The 24,709-nt window shown below is 43.0% G+C and overlaps 1 protein-coding gene across 8 annotated transcripts in view; it reads right to left on the reverse strand.

Annotated features, from left to right (window-relative positions):
- The window catches only part of rnf220a (ring finger protein 220a), a 511,280-nt gene that overhangs the window by 130,994 nt on the left and 355,577 nt on the right, over positions 1 to 24,709 (reverse strand). For 6 of the 8 annotated variants that reach the window (XM_070886783.1, XM_070886788.1, XM_070886784.1 and 3 more), the window contains exons 7-8: positions 11,198 to 11,322; positions 2,801 to 2,939 (exon numbers count right to left, since the gene is read on the reverse strand). In XM_070886783.1, coding sequence (XP_070742884.1) covers positions 2,801 to 2,939; positions 11,198 to 11,322 — 264 coding nt within the window. The remainder of the gene's footprint in view (positions 1 to 2,800; positions 2,940 to 11,197; positions 11,323 to 24,709) is intronic. The other 2 variants (XM_070886789.1, XM_070886786.1) reach the window with 1 other exon arrangement.

A 24,709-nucleotide genomic window follows, 5' to 3' on the forward strand; every position in this document is an offset into this window, starting at 1 on the left:
GAATGTAGAACTCGCTACCACAGGGAATGGTAGAAGCGAATAGTATAGATGATTTGAGGGGAGACTAGTCAAGCAAATGAGGGAGAAAGGAATAGAAGGTTATGCTGATAGATTTAGGTGAGAAAGACGAGAGGAGGCTCAAGTAGAGCATAAACGTTGGCATGGACTGGTTGGGCTGAATGGCCGATCATATATTCTATGTAATCCTATGTAATATTCAAAAGGATTAAAACGCTCTGCTCCCACATTTATTACTGCCCCTTAAAAGAATACAATATGCTCCAATACTGATCACCATGAAGTGGTTCCTTGAAGATTTTGCCAAGTGCATATTCTCTCCCTTTCAATCTAGTTAAGAACACAGACTTGTTCTTCAGCTGACATGACAGGCCCAGCTGTGAACACAAATTCTGAAGCTTTCATTAGAAAAACGGTACAAATTGATCGCAGCCCTTGTACCTGTAATCCCCCCTGGCAGCTCCCACTAGACACAGCTTTTTCAATATTTTATAACTTCTGAAATGAGACACTGTGCTCCTTGCCCTACCTCATTTAGGTAAAACAAGGGAGATAACGGGGAATTTTGTTTGACAAGCTCTCATTTCTCAGCTCTTCTGCCCTCAGTGAGCCAGAAGCAGAGCCCTGCTAAAATTACATTCCCCAGGACTGGTCAAGTAAAGGTCAAATATTAGCGATGAGCGAATGGCTTAGATTTGACAGGTTTCTTTAAAGGGAATTTACCACCAGATTTTTAGTCTTTCACACAGATTTCTACAGACTAAAACTATACGGTTTTGCAGTAGCTGCACTAGGTATTTATAAAGGTTTTTACAAGTCCAATTTACCTTTGGATAAAGAAGGAGATATAAATGCACAATACAGACAAGCAATATATCTCTTTACGGTAGGCAAACAATTCCATTCCATTGCTGTATGATTGTTTTATTTTTGGATAATAAACTATGAAATTGCATCTCACAAGTTTCCAAAAGAAACTGTGCAGTACTGAGCAATCCTGCTTCCCCCCAAAAAACATTAACACGCATTATTCAGTAATTAATGCAATTTTGTCAGCACGAGTATCATCAGCTGTGACTTCTCTCAAATTCAATAACCTAAGCACCATATTAGTGAAAGTCTAGGTACAATAATCAAACTGATCTGCCCAGGCAAGGCATGTTGAGACGCCAAGAAATTAGGAGATTTTTATATTCCAATCCCAACATTCCTTAAAAATGGCTAATTTATTTGTAAACTAAACCTGGCTTGGATTGAAAACACCACGCCAGAGCACCTAATGCTGCCTGAAACAAGGCAATAAGAAAATCACGGTTCAGGTGGCCAAGCCAGCCAGCCGGCAAGTGAACATTTAAATATTTCAGGATGATCTGATTAAAAATTGGGAACATAGAATAACATAGGAAACAAAACCATTTGAGACTATCCTGGAGTATTCCCTTAAATCTCCGGTTGCATTTCAACCTCTAAACAGAATACCACTGACTCATGTACGGTGATCTACCATCCAGTCTTGAACCAAATATTTAGACTCAGGCCACCGATTAACTTTGCCAAATGAAAAACAGACGATAAAAGTATTGTTTTTCCTCCAATTTTCAATTTAAAATCTATTCTGTATGTACGCCAACATTTCCAGCTGCAGATCAGAAATAGTAATCATTAAAGATCAATTTTGGGATATTGACTGCAAAAGTGGGAGGAAAGAAAGTAAAAGAGCAAGCGATAATAGTAAGAAAACAATGAGAGATGGCAGGGCAGCTGATGGGCAACACGGAGAAGTGGGAAATTGTTTTGGAAAACACTACTTTGCTGGAGAGAAAAAAGATAGTTTGCTTTTTTACTTTTCAGTTCCACAAGATCTGATAAAAAGGCATTGGAGAGTTAGGAAATGCTATCAATTCAATTTTTTTAAATTGTAATCATTGATTTAGAAACATATACATGATTGAGGTCCATTAAGTAGTTATACCTAATATTCTCAGACACTTTAGATTCAGTCATTAATACACATTTACACTTGAGAGCAGGCTGGCACTTCAATGCAATGAGGGAATGCTGCATTCTCAAAGGTACCTGTCCTCTTGATGAGATGTATAACCAAGCCCCCTCTGCTTGTTCAGGTGGACGTAAAAGAGCCCGTGCCACTTTTCAGAGCAAAGCAGGGAGTTCTCCTGGTGTCCTAGCCAACATTGTTCTTTCAACCAATGCCACCAAAAAAAGCAGATTCACTGTTAATTTCTCTCATTTGCTGGTTGTGCACCTTGCTACACGCAAAGTGACTGCACTTCAAGTGTACTTCAATAGCTGTGAAACCCACCGATGTCCTGAGAAAGTGATCGATATTACGTAAATGCAATTAAGTGTTTTTACGTTATCCTTATTTCCTTCCAGAGCAAATTAGACCTGAAACCATTTTTTTAGACCACCGTATTACTGCACATGACATGAGGTCCAGAAAATCTCTGCAGATTTTTATTTAAATTTTCAAATGCCTGGTCTTCAGCCAAACCCTTGCCCTTCCTGGTTTTGGACTGGGCCATCGATGGCAATTCTAGACACAGGCCACACAGAATACAATAGTCACTCAACTGTACTCTTACCTAATGTCAAAAGCATACAAGAGGTTAAAAGGTTAAAACAGATCCATATTTTTTTTTTTAAGTCTTTGGGAAATAATTTATACCAAAGATTTTATTATAAAGCTGTAAAAAAAAAGCTTCTGCAAGGGTAGATTTATAAATTAGCTAACAGTGTAGAAAACCTTCACAATATTGCATACCTCGAAAGCCACCTTCTAATAAGGTTGTAGCTCGTATTCTCTTCTGCCCACACCACTCGTACTCTTCAAATCTGTTCCCACTTGCACTCTCATTTTCTATGTCCACTGACTCATCATCATTTGTGTAAGAGCCATCTCTCTGTGGATTAAAATAAACTGTTTTAATAATGAATGTTTTAACTAGTTCAACCACTTTTCTTTAAGTTTCATCTAATGAACATCTTTTTCGATTTTCTTTTTATTTAAGCAGCAAATACTGCAAGATAAAAGTATCGCTTACCATCCAGTTAACCTGATGAGATTACTCAACAAAATTATTTCAAAAGCAGGAGTAACAAATACACAAGAATGGAAGTTGTTTTTCAAACAAGAACTGCTGGTGCTGCAATTCCTTTCATTCAGCGAAAGATTGCTTTCAATTTACTCACTTCATGGTCGTTGCTGAAACAAACTAAAATCAGTTCAATACGTAGTTACTCAACTTGGAATGCTGTAATCTACTTCAGCAGGGTTTCCGCAAATGGAAATTCAAGTTTCCCACTGCTGACATTTTCTACCCAATGAATAGCTCTTCCTTATTTCTAGCAAAGCAGCAAATTGCCCTAATGTACAAATTACAGCCAAAAAATTCTGCTGTTGTTTCCTGCTTCTCCCCAAAACTTTTCTGTCATTTTCACCCCAATCCCTGTAGAAGGTTTAACCACAGATTTATACTCTTAGCAGTAAGAATTTACATTAGAAATTTGTATGCCTGAAGGCCGATTTTATAGACTGTCTGTGCTTTGCTTCTGTTTCTTTGTGTTTCATTAGAAAAATGAGCATTTCTATTAGAAGTAGGAAATAGCAATGTAGGGCTGCATGCATAGTGCAAATTCACTGTAATTTGTGATAATTCCTAAAACAGAATTCAAACTAAAGCTAATGATACTAAATTAGGTGAAAATGTACGCAAAGTAAAAAAACTACTGTACCTGACTTAGGCAGGCTGATTCAACGAATATGCAATTTGGAAAGATTATATTACAATATATTATAAATTATATAATATAGGAGAAGTTGGTTTAAAATGTGTCAGAATGTTATCATTTTTCTATTAGCAATTGCAATGTTTACCCCCTTCCTTACTGTATATCTGCCCATATCTAGATATATGTTATTATTAGCATATTAATATATACTAAATAAATGGTTTCTTAATTCACATAGGCTGGTTATTAAATGGCACTGACAAGAACCCAGGTGCAGGTTGCTTGCCCTAGCCCAAGAACATTATGTATTGCAGCAAGGCAGAAACAAAACTTGTTTTTTAAATGAAGCATTCAAATACAAATTTGCATAACCCGTAATTGTTTTTCTTTAATTCTACATAATTATTCAAAATAATGAATGCCCAACTTCATTTAATGACTGAGGTACAGTGGAACAAAAGATATCTAGATACACAGTAAGGGAGTAAACATCTGCAATTGCTAATAGAAAAATGACAAGATTCTGACAACATTTTAAACCAACTTCTGACAAGTAAAATAATGGATAATGGTACTGGTTCCAATAAAGATAATGATTTTTAGCCTGGAGATGTACAAAGATCATGTGTGTGATATCTTGCTGTACAATTTAATGCCTGTTGCATTTGTTTACCTTCAGAGCAATTAATTATTTACCTATGCGGGCATGACTAGAACTGCAATCTCTTGTTCCATATGAACTACTGATCGTGGCCAAGAGATTTTCGAGGACAGATTAGAAGGGACTCTCAGGGAATGCAGAAATATTAAATGAGTGCTTTGCATCAGTGTTTATTCTTGAAGATGATGCTCAACTAACAGCAATATGTTGTGCTGTTAACAGTAGGGTTGTTAATATTAAAATAGATCAGGATACAGTCGTAGTCGGAATAAGGAACCTTAAAATAGATCAGGATATGTGCCCATTTGACATCCATTAAAGAGCCCTTAAAAAAGTGATATACAAGCCCCTTGCACCTAGAGCAGCTCACAAGAAACAGGGACTGTTTCCTTAGACTGGAAGGATGCTAACCTAGTTTAAAAAGGGTGATAAGGCAAAGTTGGATAACTATAGGCCCATTAGTTTGACTTTCGTAATAGGTAAGAGGCCAGATGTAGCTTAAGAGATACCTGATATGGCTAGTTAGATAGAAAAGACATCCTCAGGGACACTAAACACGGCTTCTGGAAAAGAAGATTGTGTCATAATTTGATGAGGGAAACCCTGTAAACATTTTCTACCTGGACTTTCAGAAAGTCTTTGATAAGCTAATTCACAAGAGGTTTCTCTACCAAGATAGAATCTTGTAGGATTAGTGCAATGGATTAATAATTGGCTTACAAGTTACGTACAGGCAGAACTAGGTTGGGTGTTAGGTGGCACTTCTTTTCTTAGAAGAGTTGACCTGTAGAACAGGTTGCCGGCTTGTGCGGTGAACACTGATTTATTGCATAACTTCAAAAGAGCTGGACCTGTTTCTGGCTGGGGTGATCATGTCATACAAAAGATAGGTAATACAAGTCAGGGTCGATGTAGTCTCCTGGACTAGTTTCGATTGCCTAAAGGGGTTAGAGAGGAATTTTCCAGATTTTTATCAATCTAATTGGCCAGGTAGGTAGGAAGTGTGCGCAAGGTATCACGGTTGCATGGCTGGATGGGTAAGCTGGTCTTTTCCTGTCCAACATTTTCATATGTATACTTGTATGTATGTTACGCCTACATTACTGAATCACAACACTAATAAAATCCAGAAGCCATACTTTGGTAAAGCTCAGCAAGAAAAAACTTGGGCCCTGGCTGGCGGAAACCGAACAGAAATTGTTAAAATGATGCCATTCATTTACCCCTTCTGATCCCGCTGCCTTCCTGCTGTGTCCCGATCTTAACCTGCTCTTTTGAGCAGGCGAGCAAGACACCCATAGAAAGGGAGCAGGGTCCTGTTTAAATATGCAGATCGATTTCCCAATTATGTCATCTGGGCTATGATTGACTGTAATATTGGTTAGAAGCCTGAGCAAGTAAGCAGTGATGGCTTCCTGGTCAGGCCAGAAATACTGGGAGGCAGATCGAAATATAGAATTTTAGGTATCCTCTTGGGTCAGCAATGCTGCTCCAAGCCTCACACGGAAGCCCTAGGCCTCCCTTTCTCTGGATTCCACCCTGAAAGCCCCCCCAACCCACCATATTTACTCCCTTAACTGACTGCCAGGAACTGTTCCCACGGGTCCCCGGTTGCGGCTTCCTGCCACTGAACTCCTGCTCCCGACCACCGCCCGGGTAGTGGATCTGGCCGTATCCGGGTGAGATGCCAGGAAAATTTCTTCATGCGAGGCCTGGCAGTTAAGATTGGCCAAGCCTCCATGTCTGCGGATTCATCGTCCGCTTCAAGGATCTCGTGCTCAATTCTGTCCCCACTTTAAAATCAGGCCCTTAATTTTTGTCCCCCCAGATCAGCTTTTAATAGACTCAATGGAGTCTACATGGAATTTGCACTGGCACAATCTATAAAAGTTACATGTCTCTTTTCCAAATAGTTTCATCCTCGGCCTTGTATGAATATTTTGGACACTTTGCACAATAACAGGATAGCAGGCAAAGAGTTAAAATACAATAAAGAAGTTCTTAAAAAACATAAATCCAAAAATTCAAGTGATCTGCAAACAGCAGCAAAATGGAGATTAAACTGCTGGCCTTAATCTCACCACGTAGGGTAAACCCTATGATTATCATGAAGATGAGGGGGTTGACTTATGAGGAAAGGTTGAGTAGGTTGGGCCTCTACTCATTGGAATTCAGAAGAATGAGAGGTGACCTTATAGAAACGTATAAGATTATGAGGGGGCTTGACAAGGTGGATGCAGAGAGGATAGTCCAACTGATAGGGGAGACTAGAACTAGGCGGCATAATCTTAGATTAAGGGCCAACCATTTAAAACTGAAATGAGGAGGAATTTCTTCTCTCAGAGGGTTGTAAATCTGTGCAATTTGCTGCCTCAGAGAGCTGTGGAAGCTGGGTCATTGAATAAATTTAAGACAGAGATAGACAGTTTCTTAACCAATAAGGGAAAAAGGGGTTATGGGGAGTGGACAGGGAAGTGGACCTGAGTCCATGATCGGATCAGCCATGATATTAAATGGCGGAGCAGGCTCGAGGGGCCGTAAGGCCTACTCCTGCTCTTATTTCTTATATTCTTATGATGGCACTGTTTTATAAGGACAGGAACAATGTACCAAATAAAAAACAATATATTTATTTAACAGCTGAAGTGTAGGCATGTGTACCTTTAAGGTTACAAGGTCCAACTGATGTTAATTAAACACTGGGTAAGTTCAATCAAAAGTTAACTGCTACTCGGGCTAGAGATAAGTACCCTGACTGTGTTTGTGTGAGCATCAATTAGGATTGTGTAACATTTTGATTCGGGTAGGTTTTGTTCCTGGAGAGTGATTTGACACATTGCATTTTTGAAAAGTGTGACACAGAAATTTGCATTAGACAGCAAGCGTGATGGACTAGAAATGCTCAAATATGGAAACATTTTATATTACTAGCAGAACTAATATGTCATTTCTCACATTGAGTCAGAAGATGTGCTACTTTATGCCATGTCACGTACAATATATCAGGGCCACTGATTTATGGTGATCGAATAAATGAAAGTGTTTTTATTACACACTCCTATGAGAGTGTAAGCAGTCTTTTCTGCCTCAAGTTATGTCTATATTTTTGTAGAAACTGTAAATCAGTGAACTTGATTATGTCTGTTTAGTTACGTGCTTAATTTTATGTCTTACCTTATGTTGAAGCCCTGGATACCCATGAAGATGGTAGGGAAGTTCTACTGCGTTGCAGGGAGGTAGGAGGCAATGTTGAAGTATTGGGGGGGAGTGGAGTCATGTGGTTTGGTGGTGTAAAAAGAGCAGTCATGGGGTCTAATAGTAGTTGGAGTCTGCTGGGGTGAGAGAGAAGCAAAGGAGTGTTGCCAGGTGGAAGTTCTGGGAAGGAGGAGTGCTCCAGGGTCAGCAACTACTGAGACGGGTGTGTTGGGAGTGTGGAAATCATGAGCAGACACTGCTAATGTGTAACAGTATGCTCTTGTGTGTACTGGGAAGGGTCTCCTGGGAGCGGAGAACAGTGAGATGTGGGATCATGGTGCCTGGGAGCATTCGAAGAGTGTATATTGGGAGCAATGAGAGGTAGATGGTTCTATTTTAGGAGCTGTTGACAGACTGTTGGGATCTAGGAACTTTGGGAGAGAAGTATCTGGGCATGAACTGCTGGCCACATTTTTTTCAGGGGAAGGGTTGGAGTGTGACAATATAACGGGGTGGGGACTGGTGAAACAGCAACAGTGCTCAGGATGGGGAAGGGAGGAAGCAAAGGAGTGGATCATGAGTGGTAAGAGGCAGGAGTTGGAGTGGTAAGTAGAGACAGGAAGATCTGGAAGTGGTGTGCTGATTAGTGTGGAAGTGATGATGGAGGTTGGAGGAGGGCTGGGTGTGACAGCGGTGCAAGTGTGGCCTTCAGTTTTGAGAGCGCACTTGGATGGAGATGGCATTAGAATCACAGAAGTTTATGGCATGGGAGGCAGCCATTTGGCCCATCTTGTCTGTGCCGGCCAGAAAAGAGCTATCCAGCCGAATCCCACTTTGCAGCTCTTGGTCCGTAGCCTTATAGGTTACAGCACTTCAGATACATATCCACGTACATTTTAAATATGATGAAGAGTTTTTGCCTCCATCATCCTTTCAGGCAGTGAGTTTCAGACCCCCAATATTTACAATCTATATTAATGACTTGGAAGAAGGGACTGAGTGTAACATTGCCAAGTTTGCTGACGATACAAAGATGGGAGGAAAAGCAATGTGTGAGGAGGGCACAAAAAATCTGCAAAAGGACATAGACAGGCTAAGTGAGTGGGCAAAAATTTGGCAGATGGAATATAATGTTGGAAAGTGTGAGGTCATGCACTTTGGCAGAAAAAAAATCAAAGAGCAAGTTATTATTTAAATGGAGAAAGATTACAAAGTGCTGCAGTACAGCAGGGCCTAGAGGTACTTGTGCATGAAACACAAAAGGTTAGTATGCAGGTACAGCAAGTGATTAGAAAGGTCAATGGAATCTTGGCCTTTATTGCAAAGGGGATGGAGTATAAAAGCAGGGAAGTCTTGCTACAGTTATACAAGATATTGGTGAGGCCACATCTGGAATACTGCGTGCAGTTTTGGTTTCCATATTTACGAAAGGATATACTTGCTTTGGAGGCAGTTCAGAGAAGGTTCACTAGGTTGATTCCGGAGATGAGGGGGTTGACCTATGAGGAAAGGTTGAGTAGGTTGGGTCTCTACTCATTGGAATTCAGAAGATTGAGAGGTGATCTTATAGAAATGTATAAGATTAAGAGGGGTCTTGACAAGGTGGCTGCAGAGAGAATGTTTTCACTGATGGGGGAGACTAGAATTAGTGGGCATAATCTTAGAATAAGGGGCCACCCATTTAAAACTGAGATAAGGAGAAATTTATTTTCTCAGACGGTTGTAAATCTGTGGAATTTGCTGCCTCAGAGAGCTGTGGAAGCTGGGACATTGAATAAATTTAAGACAGAGATAGACAGTTTCTTAACCGATAAGGGAATAAGGGGTTATGGGGAAAGGGCAGGGAAGTGGACCGGAGTCCATGATCGGATCAGCCATGATCGTATTAAATGGCGGAACAGGCTAGAGGGGCCGTATGGCCTACTCCTGCTTCTATTTCTTATGTTATGTTCTTATGTTCTTATCACCCTCTGGGTAAAAACAATTCTCCTCAACTCTCTTCTAATCCTTCTACCAATTACTTTAACTCTATGCTACCTGGTTATTAACCCCTCTGCCAAGGGAAATAGGTACTTCCTATCCACTCTATTTAGGCCCTTCATCATTTTATATACCTCAATTAGATCTCCCTCAGCCTCCTCTATTCCAAAGAAAACAACGCCAGCCTATCCAATCTTTACTCATAGCTAAAATCCTCCATTCCTGGTACATCCCCGTAAATCTCCTCTGTACCCTCGAGTGCAATCACATCTTCCCTGTAATGTGGTGACCAGAACTGCACGCAGTACTCTAGCTATGGCCTAACTAGTGCTTTCTACAGTTCTATCATAAACTTCCTGCTCTTATATTCTATGCTTCGGCTAATAAAGGAAAGTATCCCACATACCTTCTTAACCACCTTATCTACTTGTCCTAATACCTTCAAGAATCTGTGGACATGCACTCCAAGGTCCCTCTGTTCCTCTATACTTCACAGTAGCCTACCATTTAGTGTGTATTCCCCTTGCCTTGTTAGCCCTCCCCAAATGCATTACTTCACACTTCTCCGGATTGAATTCCATTTGCCACTTTTCTGTCCACCTGACCAGTTCATTGATATCTTCCTGCAGTGTACAGTTTTCTTCCTCACTATCAATCACACAGCCAATTTTTGTATCATCTGCAAACTTCTTAATCATGCCCCCTACACTGAAGTCTAAATCATTAATATATACAAGAAGCAAGGGACCTGGTACTGAGCCCTGCAGAACCCCACTGGAAACATGCTTCCAGTCACAAAAACATCCGTCGACCATTATCCTTTGGTTCCTGCCACTGAGCCAATTTTGGATCCAACTTGCCATTTTCCCTTGGATCCCATGGGCTTTTACTTATCTGACCAGTCTGCCAGTGGGAGCTTGTCAAAAGCCTTGCTAAAATCCATGTAGACTACATCAAACACGATACCGTCACTGACCCTCCTTGTTATCTCCTCATACAATTCAATCAAGTTACAGTCAGACAATACCTTCCCTAAACAAACCTATGCTGACTGTCCTTGATTAATCCGTGTCTTTCTAAATGATGATTAATACAGTCCCTCAGAACTTTATCCAATAATTTGTCCACTACTGAGGTTAGGCAGACTGGCCTATAATTACTTGGTTTATCCTTTTCTCCCATTTTAAACAACGGTACAATGTTAGCAGTCCGCCGACACAACACCTGGAGCTTCTCTTAACAGCCTGGGATACATTGCATCCGGGCCTGGCGATTTATCTACTTTCAAAGTTGCTAAACCCCTTAATATTCCCTCTCTCACTATGTTTATTTCATCTAATATTTCACACCCCTCCTCCTTTGGTAGAATGTTTGCTAGATGTGAGAGTACTGGGAGGAGGATACTGGGGATACCAAGGGGAGGAGGGTTGTCTGTCTGGGAGCACTGGGAAGGTATGTCGGGGATCTGAAAGAACAGAAATATATCCTTTTCCTAATAAACAGATCTCCTACAGGTGCTTTAAACCAGGCTTCTGATAAGGTGCGAGAGAAAAAAAAAGGACTTGTTGGTGCTCCAACATGCCCATCAACTACCTTGTCCAGGCAGGCTTCCACATGTCTACTCATCTCCTCCACAGATCCAGAGAGCGACTCATTGCATAGCGGACATACCTGGCCATCCTCTGAGGCCTTCTTCCTCTTGTTTTTCCCTATCCGTGCTAAAAGACAAGAAAAGAAACAAAGGTTTTACTATCAATATCCTTTCAGTGTAAAATATATCCAAAACTCAGATATAATTTAACAATGTATTTATGGGAGCTGAATTTTAAACAAAAAGAGTGTATAAAACTAATCTGTCAAGCATTGATCTGAATTTTAACTTAATGATAAAGCAATGCAAAGTTTGAAAAGGTGGGGATGAATAGCAGTACACTTAGCTAGTCTGATTGAAGGAGACCAGTATACATTAGTCAAGAGTCCAGTGGGAGTCTGACAGGTAAATACACTCCACCACCAACTCTCACTACATTATGTTCTCGCAGTCCATACACTTCCTGTACTACCTTTCTACGAACTGCCTTCAATAACATATATCCATGCAAAATGTACAGCTAGTGCATTGCTAGATTCTATTATCCTTTTCACTACCGGTCGTGCTGTGTGAGGGTTTCTGCAACATTAATGTTGGCTCTATGGATGAATGCATTTTTGATCCATCTGTACGCTGCAGCAAGGCACCACATAGAACAATCTATACACTCAGCTCACAAGCAAACAAACATGTTGGCTTTTTTTAAAATTCCATATTATATTCATTCAAAAATAATTTCATTTCATATCATTCATGCTGAGAAACTCCAAAAGCCAAGCTCAGCGCCTACCGAAAAACTTCTAAGAATCAAAGCCTGCTCCATATACTTTCCACACTGAAAATATAGGTTTCTATAACCATTGGGATGTAATAGTCACTGCACAAACTGGCACTGTTTATAGAAGTGTCAACTCTCAGAGCTGCTGCCTTTTGGATGAGACATTAAACCCCATCAGCCTGTTCACATGGATGTAAAGGATTCCATGGGACTGTTGAAGGAAGAGCAGGAAGTTCTCCTGGCATCCTGGGTAATAATTCTCTCTCAACCAACACCATTAATTGCGGGTTCAAGTCTCACTCCAATGACTGGAGCACAAAAATCTAGGTTGACACACCAGCACGCTATCGAGGGAGCACTGCACTGTCGGAGGTGCCGTTTTTCAGATGAGACGTTAAACCGAGGCTCCACCTGCTCTCTCAGTTGGGTGTAAAAGATCCCATGACATTATTTCAAAGAAGAGCAGGGGAGTTAACCCTGGCGTCCTGGCCAATATTTATCCCTCACTCAACAGCACAAAAAAAGATTATCTGGTCATTCTCACATTGCTGTATGTGGGAGTTTGCTGTGCGCAAATTGGCTGCCGTGTTTCCTACATTACCACAGTGACTACACTTCAAAAGTACTTCTTTGGCTGTAAAGTCCTTTCGGACATCTTGAAGTCATGAAAGGCACTAAATAAATGCAACTCTTTCTTTCTTAAAAATATATATTGGCTATTTATCTCATTTGCCATTCATGTGAGCTTGCAGTGCATATACTGGATTGGCCAGTTTGCCTGCTTAACACTGTATGCACTTGCAAAAAATAATTCTGCAAATGTGAACACAATGAGGTGCTATATAAAACCAAGTTCTTCCTTTCTTATGGCTCAGTACAACATGGGTTAACAGGAGATTTGTAAGCTCTAACATCCTGAGCCAAAAACAATCCCATCAACAATTCAACCAAAGAAAAAAGAACTGGAGATTTGACATTCATTACTATTTAATAAAAAGATAAAAATAAATGTTCTAGAACAAAAGTTAAATGGCAGCAAATTGTCGGTATATCAGTAATAGCACACTCTTTCGACTGCTAAATTAAAGAGACCTGGAGTAGTTGAACAAGGAAACTCAATTAGGCCATACAGTTAGTAATACATTGCTGGCCAGTTTAATGTATTACAAGTCAGAGATGGTTTAAGACTCTCTCATGTCTAGACACCAAAAATAAATAAATAAAAAGGTTTTAAAACAGTGCCCAAACACAGTGGGAAGGTTTAATTTATGTAGAAGCTCCCTTTCCTGGGTAAAATCAATAAGATACTGTGCCTCATCATTTGCAGGCAGTTGATGGCAGGAAGCAGCGCTATAATACATTTTAACAGTACGGTACAACAGAAAGGTTTTTTATATTTTAAAACAATATGATGACATATTGATTGCAATACTGTAGGATTCTATTTAATTCATTCGGATCACAGCAAATGTCATTTTTTTTAGTCTTTTTTTTCTTTTTTGTGTCAGGGTAAAATAAAAGTTTTATTAGAGTTGTCTGGTCCACTTTTCCTGTTGATTTATCAAAGTTATAATACTAGGGTATTATACATACAAGAGATGGAACATAAATCCTTATATAAAGTCTCTCTCCCCAATGCCATTCCTATCATGCAACGACTAAAATTTATGGCTCGCCTTGATGGCTTCACTCGGCTACACTCAGTAGCTGAGCCATACACACCATGAAGGTCTCAGATTGGATGCTGCTGAGTTATGACTCGAGTTTCATATTTGTTGGAGAGATGCAGGAGGGGGTCTGGCAAGGCACTGACAGCGTGTAAGTAGATAGAGTGCTTGAAAGGATGGGGCCAAGTGGAACTAGGGACCATTCACATACGCTGAGAAAACAGGTAGTTGGATGGACTCAAGTTTTACTTTTCCTCAGAGGGTGATCGCTTTGTGAAACAGTATTCCAGAGACTGAAGTCGCAGTTCTTCAAAAAAGCAGCAGACAAATTTCTGGAAAATATGGTGGTGATCACATGATAGATGTCAAGACTAATTATTCTAGAAAATAATGAATGGGTTTGAGGCCTCCTGGTACTTGCCTTTGGGGAAGGCTGGAGAATAATTTTGGATTTAGGGGAATATTGTGTTGGCTAATGGTCGCTATTTTATTTACTATCTCAAGAGGTGGAGGAGAGTGGCTCATACGTGAGGCATATAGTGTCAGCCATGGGTCAATGGTAGCACCCTTGCCTCTAAGTCAGAAGGTTCTGGGTTCAAGTCCCACTCCAGAGACTTGAGCACAAAATCTAGACTGACACTCCAGTTGCAGTGCTGAGGGAGTGTTGCACTGTCGGCAGTGCCATCTTTCGGATGAGTCTTGAAACCGAGACTCCGTCTGCCCTCTCAAGTGGATGTAAAAGATCCTATGGCACTATTATTCATAGATCAGGGGAAATCTCCCTGGTGTTCTCGCCAGTATTAATCCCTCAACCAACGTCACTAAAACAGATTATCTGGTCATTATCATGTTGCTGTTCGTAGGACCTTGCTGCATTACAACAGTGACTGCACTTCATTAGCTATAAATTTCTTTGGAACATTCTGTGATTGTGAAAGGCGCGACAGATGCAACGTCCCAAATCCAAAATTCCGAAAACCGGACATTTCGGCAAGCGGCAAGCAGCGGAGGATCAGCGAGGTCCGAAATCCAGTAAAGTCCAAACTCCGGCATGGATTCGGTCCCGAGGATACCGGATTTCAGACTATTGATTTTCTTGTCTGAAATCCGGAAAAACCCCAAACCCAGCACGGTCCCAAGGATTCCGGATTTTGGACAGTGTACCTGTATACAAGTTTTTCTTCTTTAAATCCAACAAAAAAATGGGGAGAGTACATATGAGTCTGATGACCTTTTCTGATCCCAGGTACGTAACATAATAAATTTAAAATAAAGGAGGTTATCAATGATAATAAAGTTACTGGAAAACTGCAAAGGTGCCAAAGGGAAAGTTCACAAGAATAAATCGGAAAGATATTCAATAGCTGGAGCTGTTATATAACCACAGGAGTCTGAAGATTACTTAAACTGATTGAGCTTTACATTGTATACAACGTAACTGAAAATTGCAAGTCATGTTCGAACCATCAAATACTCACTCGCCTCAGCTTTTATTCTCTTTGCATGTGGTTACACTAGTTCACGGTCAAAGACTGTTAGGTGCAGTTCAGATTTCAGCTCGGCAGAACCTGGTTTACACTGCTTGGCTCAGACCTGGCTGGAACTTTAATTGTCCTGTTTAGGAGAGAGCTCTGTGTATGTTTGCATGAGAGTATGTGCAGAGATCTCTGCCAACAGTTAGAAACTTTGGAGAGCAGAGAGGGGGTAAAACCCTACCCTCAAAAGATGAAGGGCCCAAGTTTCCACACGCGCCTAAAACGGCGCAGTCCCGACCTGGACGCCCATTTTTTGCGCCACAAAGTGCGCCTAAAAAAATCCTCCGTATTCTCCACCTACCTGCAGGTCCTCTGGCCCTCGGCACAGTCAGCACGAGCTGTGGGGGGGCGGAGCCAGGTCCCTGCGCTGAAAACAGTGCCGGGACCTCTGCACATCCGGACCAGACCCGACACCCGCTCTCCCCCCCCCCCCCCCCCCCCGACTGACCCAACCCGACCCGCGCTCCTGTTCCCGCTCCCCGCCTCCCCGACTAGACCCGACCCCGCGCTCCAGTTCCCGCTCCGCCCCCCCCCCGATTGGACCCGACCCGACCCGCGCTCCTGTTCCCACTCCCCGCCCCCCCGACTGGACCCGACCCGACCCGTGCTCCTGTTCCCACTCCCCGCCCCCCCGACTGGACCCGACCCAACCCGCGCTCCTGTTCCCGCTCCCCGCCTCCCCGAATGGACCCGACCCGACCCACGCTCCTGTTCCCGCTCCCCGCCCCCCCCGACTGGACCCGACCCGAACCGTGCACCCGTTCCCGCTCCCCGCCTCCCCGACTGGACCCAACCCGAGCTCCTGTTCCCGCTCCCCGCCCCCCCCCCGACTGGACCCGACCCGACCCGACCCGCGCTCCCGTTCCCGCTCCCCCGACTGGACCCGACCCGAGCTCCTGTTCCCGCTCCCCGCCTCCCCGACTGGACCCGACCTCCTGTTCCCGCTCCCCGCCCCCCCGACTGGACCCGACCTGACCCGACCCGCGCTCCTGTTCCCGCTCCCCGCCCCCCCGACTGGACGGGACCCGACCCGACCCGCGCTCCTGTTCCCGCTCCCCACCCCCCCAACTGGACCCGACCCGCGCTCCTGTTCCCGCTCCCCACCCCCCCCCCGACTGGACCCGACCCGACCTGCGCTCCTGTTTCCGCTTCCCCGACTGGACCCTACCCGCGCTCCTGTTCCTGCTCCGCTCCACCCCCCGACTGGACCGACCCGACCCGCGCTCCCGCCCCCCGACCCGACCCCCCCCCTACCCGACTCCCGCTCCCGGACTGGATCCGACCTGACCTTCTCCCCCCTCCCTCTCCCCCCCTTCCCCCCTTCCTCCCTCCCTCTCCCCCCCTCCCCCTCTCCCTCCTCCCTCTCCCCCCCTCCCGACCCGAACCGAACCTCCCCGACCCAACCCAACGCCACCTACCTGTAAATCTGGTGCTGGGGACAGGCCCTGCCCGAAGTCTCAGGCCAGCCCGTTCAGCCTTCGATCCCGAAAGGCCTGCCTGAAGCACTTTCACACAGGTAGGAAGATGGTTTATTTAATCTTTTCTTTGCTTATAAATGTTTATTCAGGTTGGATTTATTTGTATAATATTTGTAGAAGTATAAATAAGGATTTATTATAGAATTTAATGACTTCCCTTCCCCCCCCACCTCGTTCTGGACGCCTAATTTGTAACCTGCGCCTGATTTTTTAATTTGTAGAACAGGTTTTTTCAGTTCTACAAAAATCTTCACTTGCTCCATTCTACTTTAGTTTGGAGAACGTTTTCACTGTGGAAACTTTGAAATCAGGCGTCAGTGGCCGGACACGCCCCCTTTTGAAGAAAAAATTCTGTTCCAAAGTAGAACTGTTCTACCTGACTAGAACTGCAGAAAAAAAAATGTGGAGAATTGCGATTTCTAAGGTAGTCCGTTCTCCACCAGTTGCTCCTAAATATCTGGCGCAAATCATGTGGAAACTTGGGCCCATAATTTCAGGAAAGGGAGGCTTGGAAAAAAAAGCGTCCAAGGGCTCTTTTGTAAACCAAGTTTAACACTACACTGGCTTTATGATGCCATGTGGTGCCAAACCAAATATGTGAGAGTCTATTACCTCAGGAAGTTTAGCTCAGTTGGGCCCTGATTGCTTTGCAGAAACACTAAACAGGTAGTGTAATCGCACTCTATGTAGAGCAAGATCAGGGTGTTTCTAATCTCTGCCACGGTGAAGCCATATAAGCAGAATTGCCATCCTTAGTCATCAGCACTGCTCACACTGCTCAGTATTTACACCAACTGGATATTAAGGAACTCAAGACTTCCGCCGGGGAACAAAACAATTTCTGCCCATCACCACCTCTCAACCACATTCATAGACATTTTCTTCGTTTCGAGGTATTGAGAAAAGGTTCACTGAATCAAACAACAAAAGGGACACATCAAATTATAAAAAAGGAAAAGATATCGCATGAAGTCTGTTTCTTGTTTGTATTAACAATCATAGAAGAAATAATTTATCACGGCAATTAGGGTCTTAATTTAAGTAGCAATCAGACAGCGCATTAAACGTGTCGTGGTAGGAAAACCAGGTTATTTCACGAATCCGTTTCACTCTCAGTCTCACTCCAAAATTGTCCTCAATCAACTTCCAATCCCCAGTGCTCGTTGTTTCAAATTTATGCATTTTCCTTCCCTTATCCTTTTCTTTAAATCTGTCCTGCACGTAATTAGAAATTTAACGCCGCAGAACACTGCCTATTACATTGTAATTCTTGGTTCTTTCTTAACTGCAAATTGAGTGATGCTACATTAATTTTTAGGTACAAGTAATATCAAAAGCAAAGGGTGGGGGGGGAGGAGAAAGCCATCCGCGGCTATATGCAGATTATTCAGCTGTCTCTGACTAAATACTAAATGAATAATCTCTACTCTAATCGACAATGTACTTTTGAAAGGCTCGGCTGAATAGAAAAACCCAGCTCAATTACGCAGGACACACTGGTGTAACTACTACTGAATTCTTAATATCCAGGCTCCAGAGAAATACAATTCTTCTACTGTCTTCGACAGAGTGAAAACCTGATACCACATTACCGAAGCACGATGATATTATGACCCAGGATCAGCTTTGAACCCAGAGTGGATGAGGGAAAGGGCAATAGAAAACTAAACTTTTTGAACACGTCAGAGAAGTTTACATTTTTTTCCAAAACAAAAAGGAAAACAAAACTTATTACCATATAGTTAGTGTAACACAGAAAACAAGTGAATTATGCTCATCAGAAATTGCACGCTCCTCAGTGCATTTGTTGGTCCTTTCCTCCCTATGCTAATTTCTGTGGAACACTTGAAAGGGACAAACATTCTCAAAAGGAGCCAAAGATTTTTTTTTTTAAAAAAAGGTATGTATACTTCATACTCATCAAAGCGAAGGATCATTAAGCGGGACAGTGGAAGAGAGGCGGATTTATTCACTGCAGGTGTGATTTCCTATAGCAGCTTCAGGAGATACCACTTCGTAATGCCAAAATTGAAAACGGTCCAAATTTTACCCAGACAGGTTTCACTGCAATTTATTGTACTTGAATTATGAGGGAGTGCCTCAGCCCTGGTTTTTACTGTGAATAGAGCCTGCATAGCCAATACTATTCACAGTTTTGTACTCAGAACCTACCACCAGGCCTTTGGAGTCTCACCAAGCCATCTTTCCAGCTACCTCTTGCTGCTCATTGTGAGAAGATCTCAAAGACCGGGGTCTCTTTTGTTGTCCATCTCCCCACAGCATAATAAATGTTAGAAAATTCATTTTCAGGTGCAGCTTTCAAATGATTTTACTTAGAGAAACAAATGGATCAAGTATCATAAACCTATACTAATAAATAATAAGATTTCATCATCTGGCAGTTCATACAATTAGTGAATACCATTGAGCTCAGCACAAATGTTGCATTAAAAGATAGCAACACAATCTAGGCTTCAGATAACATGGGCAAATCACTTCAGCACTACTGGAATTTAAAATATTACCTGAACTCTCACCCACTAACTCATTAATATTCACATATGGTCCTGTTACAAGCAGATTGCTATTACCACAGCTGAGTAGCTGCTTGGAAGCTGATCTTAGTCCCAATGGCAATGAGTGAAATTGTCGGGTCCGTGATTAAGCGGACAGGGAACTAATAAAAGCAGGTTGAACTTTACTTACCTGACACCCTTAGTATATAGTACTTCCAGGAATGTTGTGTCCAAAACAGTTAAGACTGAATTAATTAGAAGTGATTACACTATCATCATTAATTAATTATCTGGTAATCACACTCCTGTGTACTTTAACATCTGTGTTGCACTGACAGAATCTAGCCCCAATCGGTGGCTGTAAGTGAGGTAGGCTATTCATTCAAACTGATTCAACGTGATGTTTCTGGTTCATATAATACTGTAAACTACAGCCTGGATCTAAACTAAATCAAAAGACCACATCATTAACCACTCTAAAAGGCTATAGTGGCATTTGAGCACCATTGCCAAAGACAACAGAAAGAAAAGGGCAGTTTCCATTTTCTACAGTGTGTGCTCTGAACACAGACTAATTCCATTTTCTCTTTACATTGTCCTCATTGTGCATGATTTACTGAGATGATCCCTCCAATTTTTCCCTATTATTCCCCATTGGAAAGTTCAGCATCACATACCATCCTGCGGCCAGGAAAGGCCAGGATGTTGAGGATTTTTCAACCTTAACAGCTTTCCATCCTGGGCGAAAGTTGGCTTTCACAGGAGGTAAGTGACGACATCATTTTCTCAGTGCAATAAGAAGAATCTTTTTTTGAAGGCAATGGGTCAAAAAGTTCCAAGGCATTACAGTTTTACATAAATTGAATGAAGCTTTCGAGTTCCCTTTTTTTTAAAATAAAGTGCTTTTTACAGGACCAACATCTATGCTGGAAAGTTTATCATCTTAGATGCACTGCCAATATCTGAAACATTCCACATAAATTAACTGGTGAAGAGTTGAGTAAGAGAGAAATTGCTAAAAATTGAAGACGGATTTCAAAAAAATATAAGGGCAGCGGCAAAGTCTGTTCCAGGCAGAGGGCATCTTGCATACTTTAGTGACAGCAGAGCCATGGTGTCAGGAGCATCGCAAAACATCACCTGAGTTTGCAAAGTGCCTAATGGACCCTAAGTGCCTTAACTTTTTCTGGCGAGTTTCGTGAGTATATATCACGCAAGTACAGCAACTTCACGCCGTTCCATGCATGTCAATCTCTTGGAGAGATACTGTTATAGCGCAGGTTCTGGAGGAGCAGGGCAGCTTCCTGATTTCCGTGTTTAACTGCACATGTGCAGACTCTGGAAGTTGCTTTTCTGATTTACTCTTCAATAATGGGGAGTGTTGATAGCCAAACCGTTATTTTTTTAACTAGGTGGTGGCAGGAAGCCAGATACAATGAGAGGAGTAATGGTACTTGCGTATAAGTGCGATTTTTAAAGAATCAACACAGAATGTCAAAAGGTAGGTAATTCCCATTACAATTCTAATACATTCAGAATACCAGAAAAATTCAATTCTGATTTTCACGGTCCACTTCCTCCTCCAATGAGGAGCATCTTGCGGAATCAGAACATTAAGAAGTTTGAGAAAGGTTTTTAGTTACAGCTTTTCAATTTTTTAATTAACCTCGTTACTAAAATAGTTAGTACCTCACCAAAACACAAAAATAAATTAAAGGGAATCGTCCATCTAATATTCTACCTTACCCCTAATGGCTTCCGTCCTGGATTACACAGCTGAAATTAGGAAATCAGTGGACAAAGAATCACTAAACCACACCGCCACTGCAATAAAAATCCCATACTACCCTCATTTTAATCAGAATTTTTAAAATCTTTTTTTTTTTAAAGAGAAGGTAGTAACAGAGTCTATTATTTTATGAGTGTTATCTACTTTCAGCACTGCCATAATGTACTAATACATCTGCTGAATTAACTTTCTATACCCTGCAACAGGTATCTCAGCAATAAATCAGGTAGTCTCAGTTTCTCTTAAAATTAAGGGCTCAATTTTACACAAAGCTTTTTTTGGGCATACTTGAAGAGTTACGCCCGTTTTTGGGGGGCCTAAGTACACCAAAAAAAAATGCTCTAAGTTTCCCCGTTTGATTTCTTCATTTTGGCGCAGCCGAACTGGTCCTTTGGTTTTGGGGGTGGAGCCTTGCCACGGTAACCAGGGAAAGAATGCAGGCTGAGGAATAAAAGTGACACTTACAGCTCAGCTCGCAACCTGCACAAACACATTAAAATACATTGCAGCAACTTACCTCAATTAAATTAAAGTCTCCCCCCCCCACTCCCCCACAATGCCGGTGCTGATCCCCGCTCCTATCACAGGCCAAAGGGCCTCTCCAGTCCACTCCCCTGCCCCTAGCCCTGGCCGAGTGGCCTCCCGGTCCGGTCCGCTCCCCCGCCCCTACCCTTGGCCAAATGGCTTGCCAGTCTGCTCCCCTGCCCGAGCCTTGGCCGAGAGGCCTGCCGGCCCGCTCCCCTGCTCCTGGCCGAGTGGCCTCCCGGTCCGGTCCGCTCCCCCGCCCCTACCCTTGGCCAAGTGGCTTGCCAGTGCGCTTCCCCGTCCCTAGCCTTGGCCGAGTGGCCTGCCGGCCCGCTCCCCTGCTCCTGACCGAGTGGCCTCCCGGTCCGGTCCGCTCCCTCGTCCCTAGCCTTGGCCAAGTGACTTGCTGGTCCACTCCCTCGCACCTATCCCTAGATCAAACGGCCTCCCAGTCTGCTCCCCCACACCTATCCCAGGCCAAATGGCCTCCTCCCTCCCGGTCCCCGCACCTAACTATACCCGAAAGGCTTCCCTCCCTCTCTGCTGCTCTCTCTTACCTCTCCTGCTGCTGCTGTCCGGGCATCTGCTGCACTTACCTGCGCCAATTTCCTTAACTCTCCAGAAGGTTTTTCTACAGAGGCCACATATGCTGGCCTAAGAAGAACTGGAGTAACTCTCAGCTGGCCAAACTTGTCTAAATAGCCTGAATTGGCGCAGGTGGCAGGTTACGAACCCTTTGGCTGAAAAAAAATTACCTAAAAAAAATCGTTACTGAGTTAAGCTGGTGCAAATTGATCAGGGAAACTGTGGGTTTTAGTTTTAAAACTTAGGCCAAAAAAAAAAAACGGCCTACGCCAAAAAAACCCAGCATAAATCACTGGAGAAAATTGAGCCCAAACATTTACCATAATATCAGCTTTAAGGTGATATTTCTGGACAGGGAGCCAAGATTGGGTGGATTGTTCTATGCAACTAAAATCGCAGTTGTACTTTCAAATTAACCACCTTGTTCAAATTTCACTTGGAAATCTGAAGTATGATTTTTAATTGGAAGAAGTTTCTACGGGTGAATTACTAACTCAAACAGGGTTTCATTCCAGTGTCCATCAAGTCTGTCACAGGACTGTCACATGGGTTACAAGCAAAGTTCACACAATCATGTTTTCACACTTCTGCCCAAACTCCTCTAATTTGGCTGCAGCTCTGGCTGTGGAACAGTTTACAGCATTTACATACAACTCGGGCCTCTGTACCTTTAGCTTCCAGACATGGATAGGCAAAACAAGCCCAGAGGCAGAATGACATTAATACCACCACAATGCGGGGAGAAGACAGTGGGTGAATCCAAAAGGCACTCACGCACACCTGACTGAGGACTCGGTTACAGAGAAGCATTACGAGACATGGGAGCAAGTACCCATGTTCTTTGCACTACTGAATGCTGCAGAGAACACTGAAAATAATAACACGGGAAGAAATTATAAAACTGATCTATTGCAGATTACAACGGAGTTTGGAAAAAGGCAATTTTCTATTGCTGACTTCTATTTCCCCTGCAAACTGCCAAAACCCAAGCTCATACCTTTCACAGGATGGATTTGACTTTCCATAAAATCTGCTATTTCAGGGCTCAAATTTGGCCCACCCGTTTTTTCGGTGCACTCACCAGAGATGCGCTGACTTTGTGGGCTGAAAATGGCGCCCAAAAATTCTCCCCCGATTCTGGCCGCTGTGTTGCCTCTCCTAGGGCTTGGCGCGGCGTGGCCAGTCGATTGGGGGCGGAGCTAGGGCCCTACGCCAGAAACAGTGCTGGCAGCTCTGCACATGCACGTTGGAGTGTGCGCGCATGCACAGTAGCTCCTCCCCCAGCCTCTGTCTGCATGCTGCAGCATGAGACCCGATGCACCCCGCCCCTATCCCGGGCCAAGTGGCCTGCCGTACACCCGCTGTCCGTGAGTGAGGTTGATTCCTGCAGCCCAACCAGCCAGCCTGTGTCTTCTGCGAGCCTGTGGCCAGTTCCCTGTGCTCTCCAGTGTTGTCCCGCCCTATCCCCGGCCAAGTGGCCTCCCGCATCAGCCGGCCCGCTGACTTCCCGGGCCGAGTTTTGATAGGAAGGTAGGATTTAAGTTTTATTTTTTATTTCTTCTTGAATGTTTTTATGCTTCTTGAATGTTGTTGTGCTTTGTTTAGTGCTTTGCAAGGTCCTCTCCACTTCCCTTCCCGCCCCTATCTCTGGCCGAATGGTCTATGTACCTACCTGCGCTGATTTCTTAACTCTCCGCAAGGGTTTTCTGTGCAGCCACAAGTGGCTATATACGCTGGCCTAAGTTAGTTTGGAGCAACTATTAGCTGTCCAAAGTGGCTTAAATGGCCAAAACGGGCGTAGGTGGCTGGTAACGCCCCCTTTTGAAAAAAAAACGTTAAAAATCCTAACTAACTCACTTACACTGGTGCAAACTGAATGGGCAAAATGTGGATTTTTAAGATATTCCAGAAAAATCAAGTTGCTCCAAAAAAAAAAGAGCAACTCCTGTGCAAATTTGAACCCTCAGTCTTATACCCTCACAAAACAAGTGAATGACTTCAAGGGTTTCAACCAGAACAGACACTGCAAAATAGGTGAGCCACATGTACACCAGATCTTACAGCATCCTTTGATGCCTATTTAAAGCTTTCTAATGGAGTGACTTATGGACAAGTGCAATTTAAAACTTTGTGATTTACTCAGTTACTAGCTTAAAACTAGGAATTTCACTTCAGTTCTGGTTACTAGCAAGTTTGCGAGAAAAACAAATTGAAATTCTTGACCTATACTCTCAGACATCCAGTGCATAGACATCCACGAGTCTACTGAAATCTTTCAGGAGTCGACACTGTCGACAGACTGTAAACAGACTCTTGCTAGATAGAACTGGTGCAGATTTGCATCAAAGGACTTCAAACTCTAGACAGTGCTCTCTTACCCCCTTGCTAAAATTTCACAAGTATGAGATTTTTTGGAGGGAGGAACTGTCCTGAAATCGTGAGGCCCAAGTTAACAGAAGCTCTGAACCAACACCAAGGCGCAAGTTATAACCTGGAATTTACGGTATGAAGTGACCCAAATAATAAATGTAATTGGATACATCACCTGTAATTCCAATATCTCATGTACTATGTTGTTCATAAGCTACCCTTAGGCAGAAAGTGTAAAGACACTTTCAGGCTTAATTGCAGAGTAAGTGGA

The sequence above is a fragment of the Pristiophorus japonicus genome, chromosome 8 (genome assembly GCF_044704955.1).
Source record: "Pristiophorus japonicus isolate sPriJap1 chromosome 8, sPriJap1.hap1, whole genome shotgun sequence".
Lineage (NCBI taxonomy): Eukaryota > Metazoa > Chordata > Chondrichthyes > Pristiophoridae > Pristiophorus > Pristiophorus japonicus.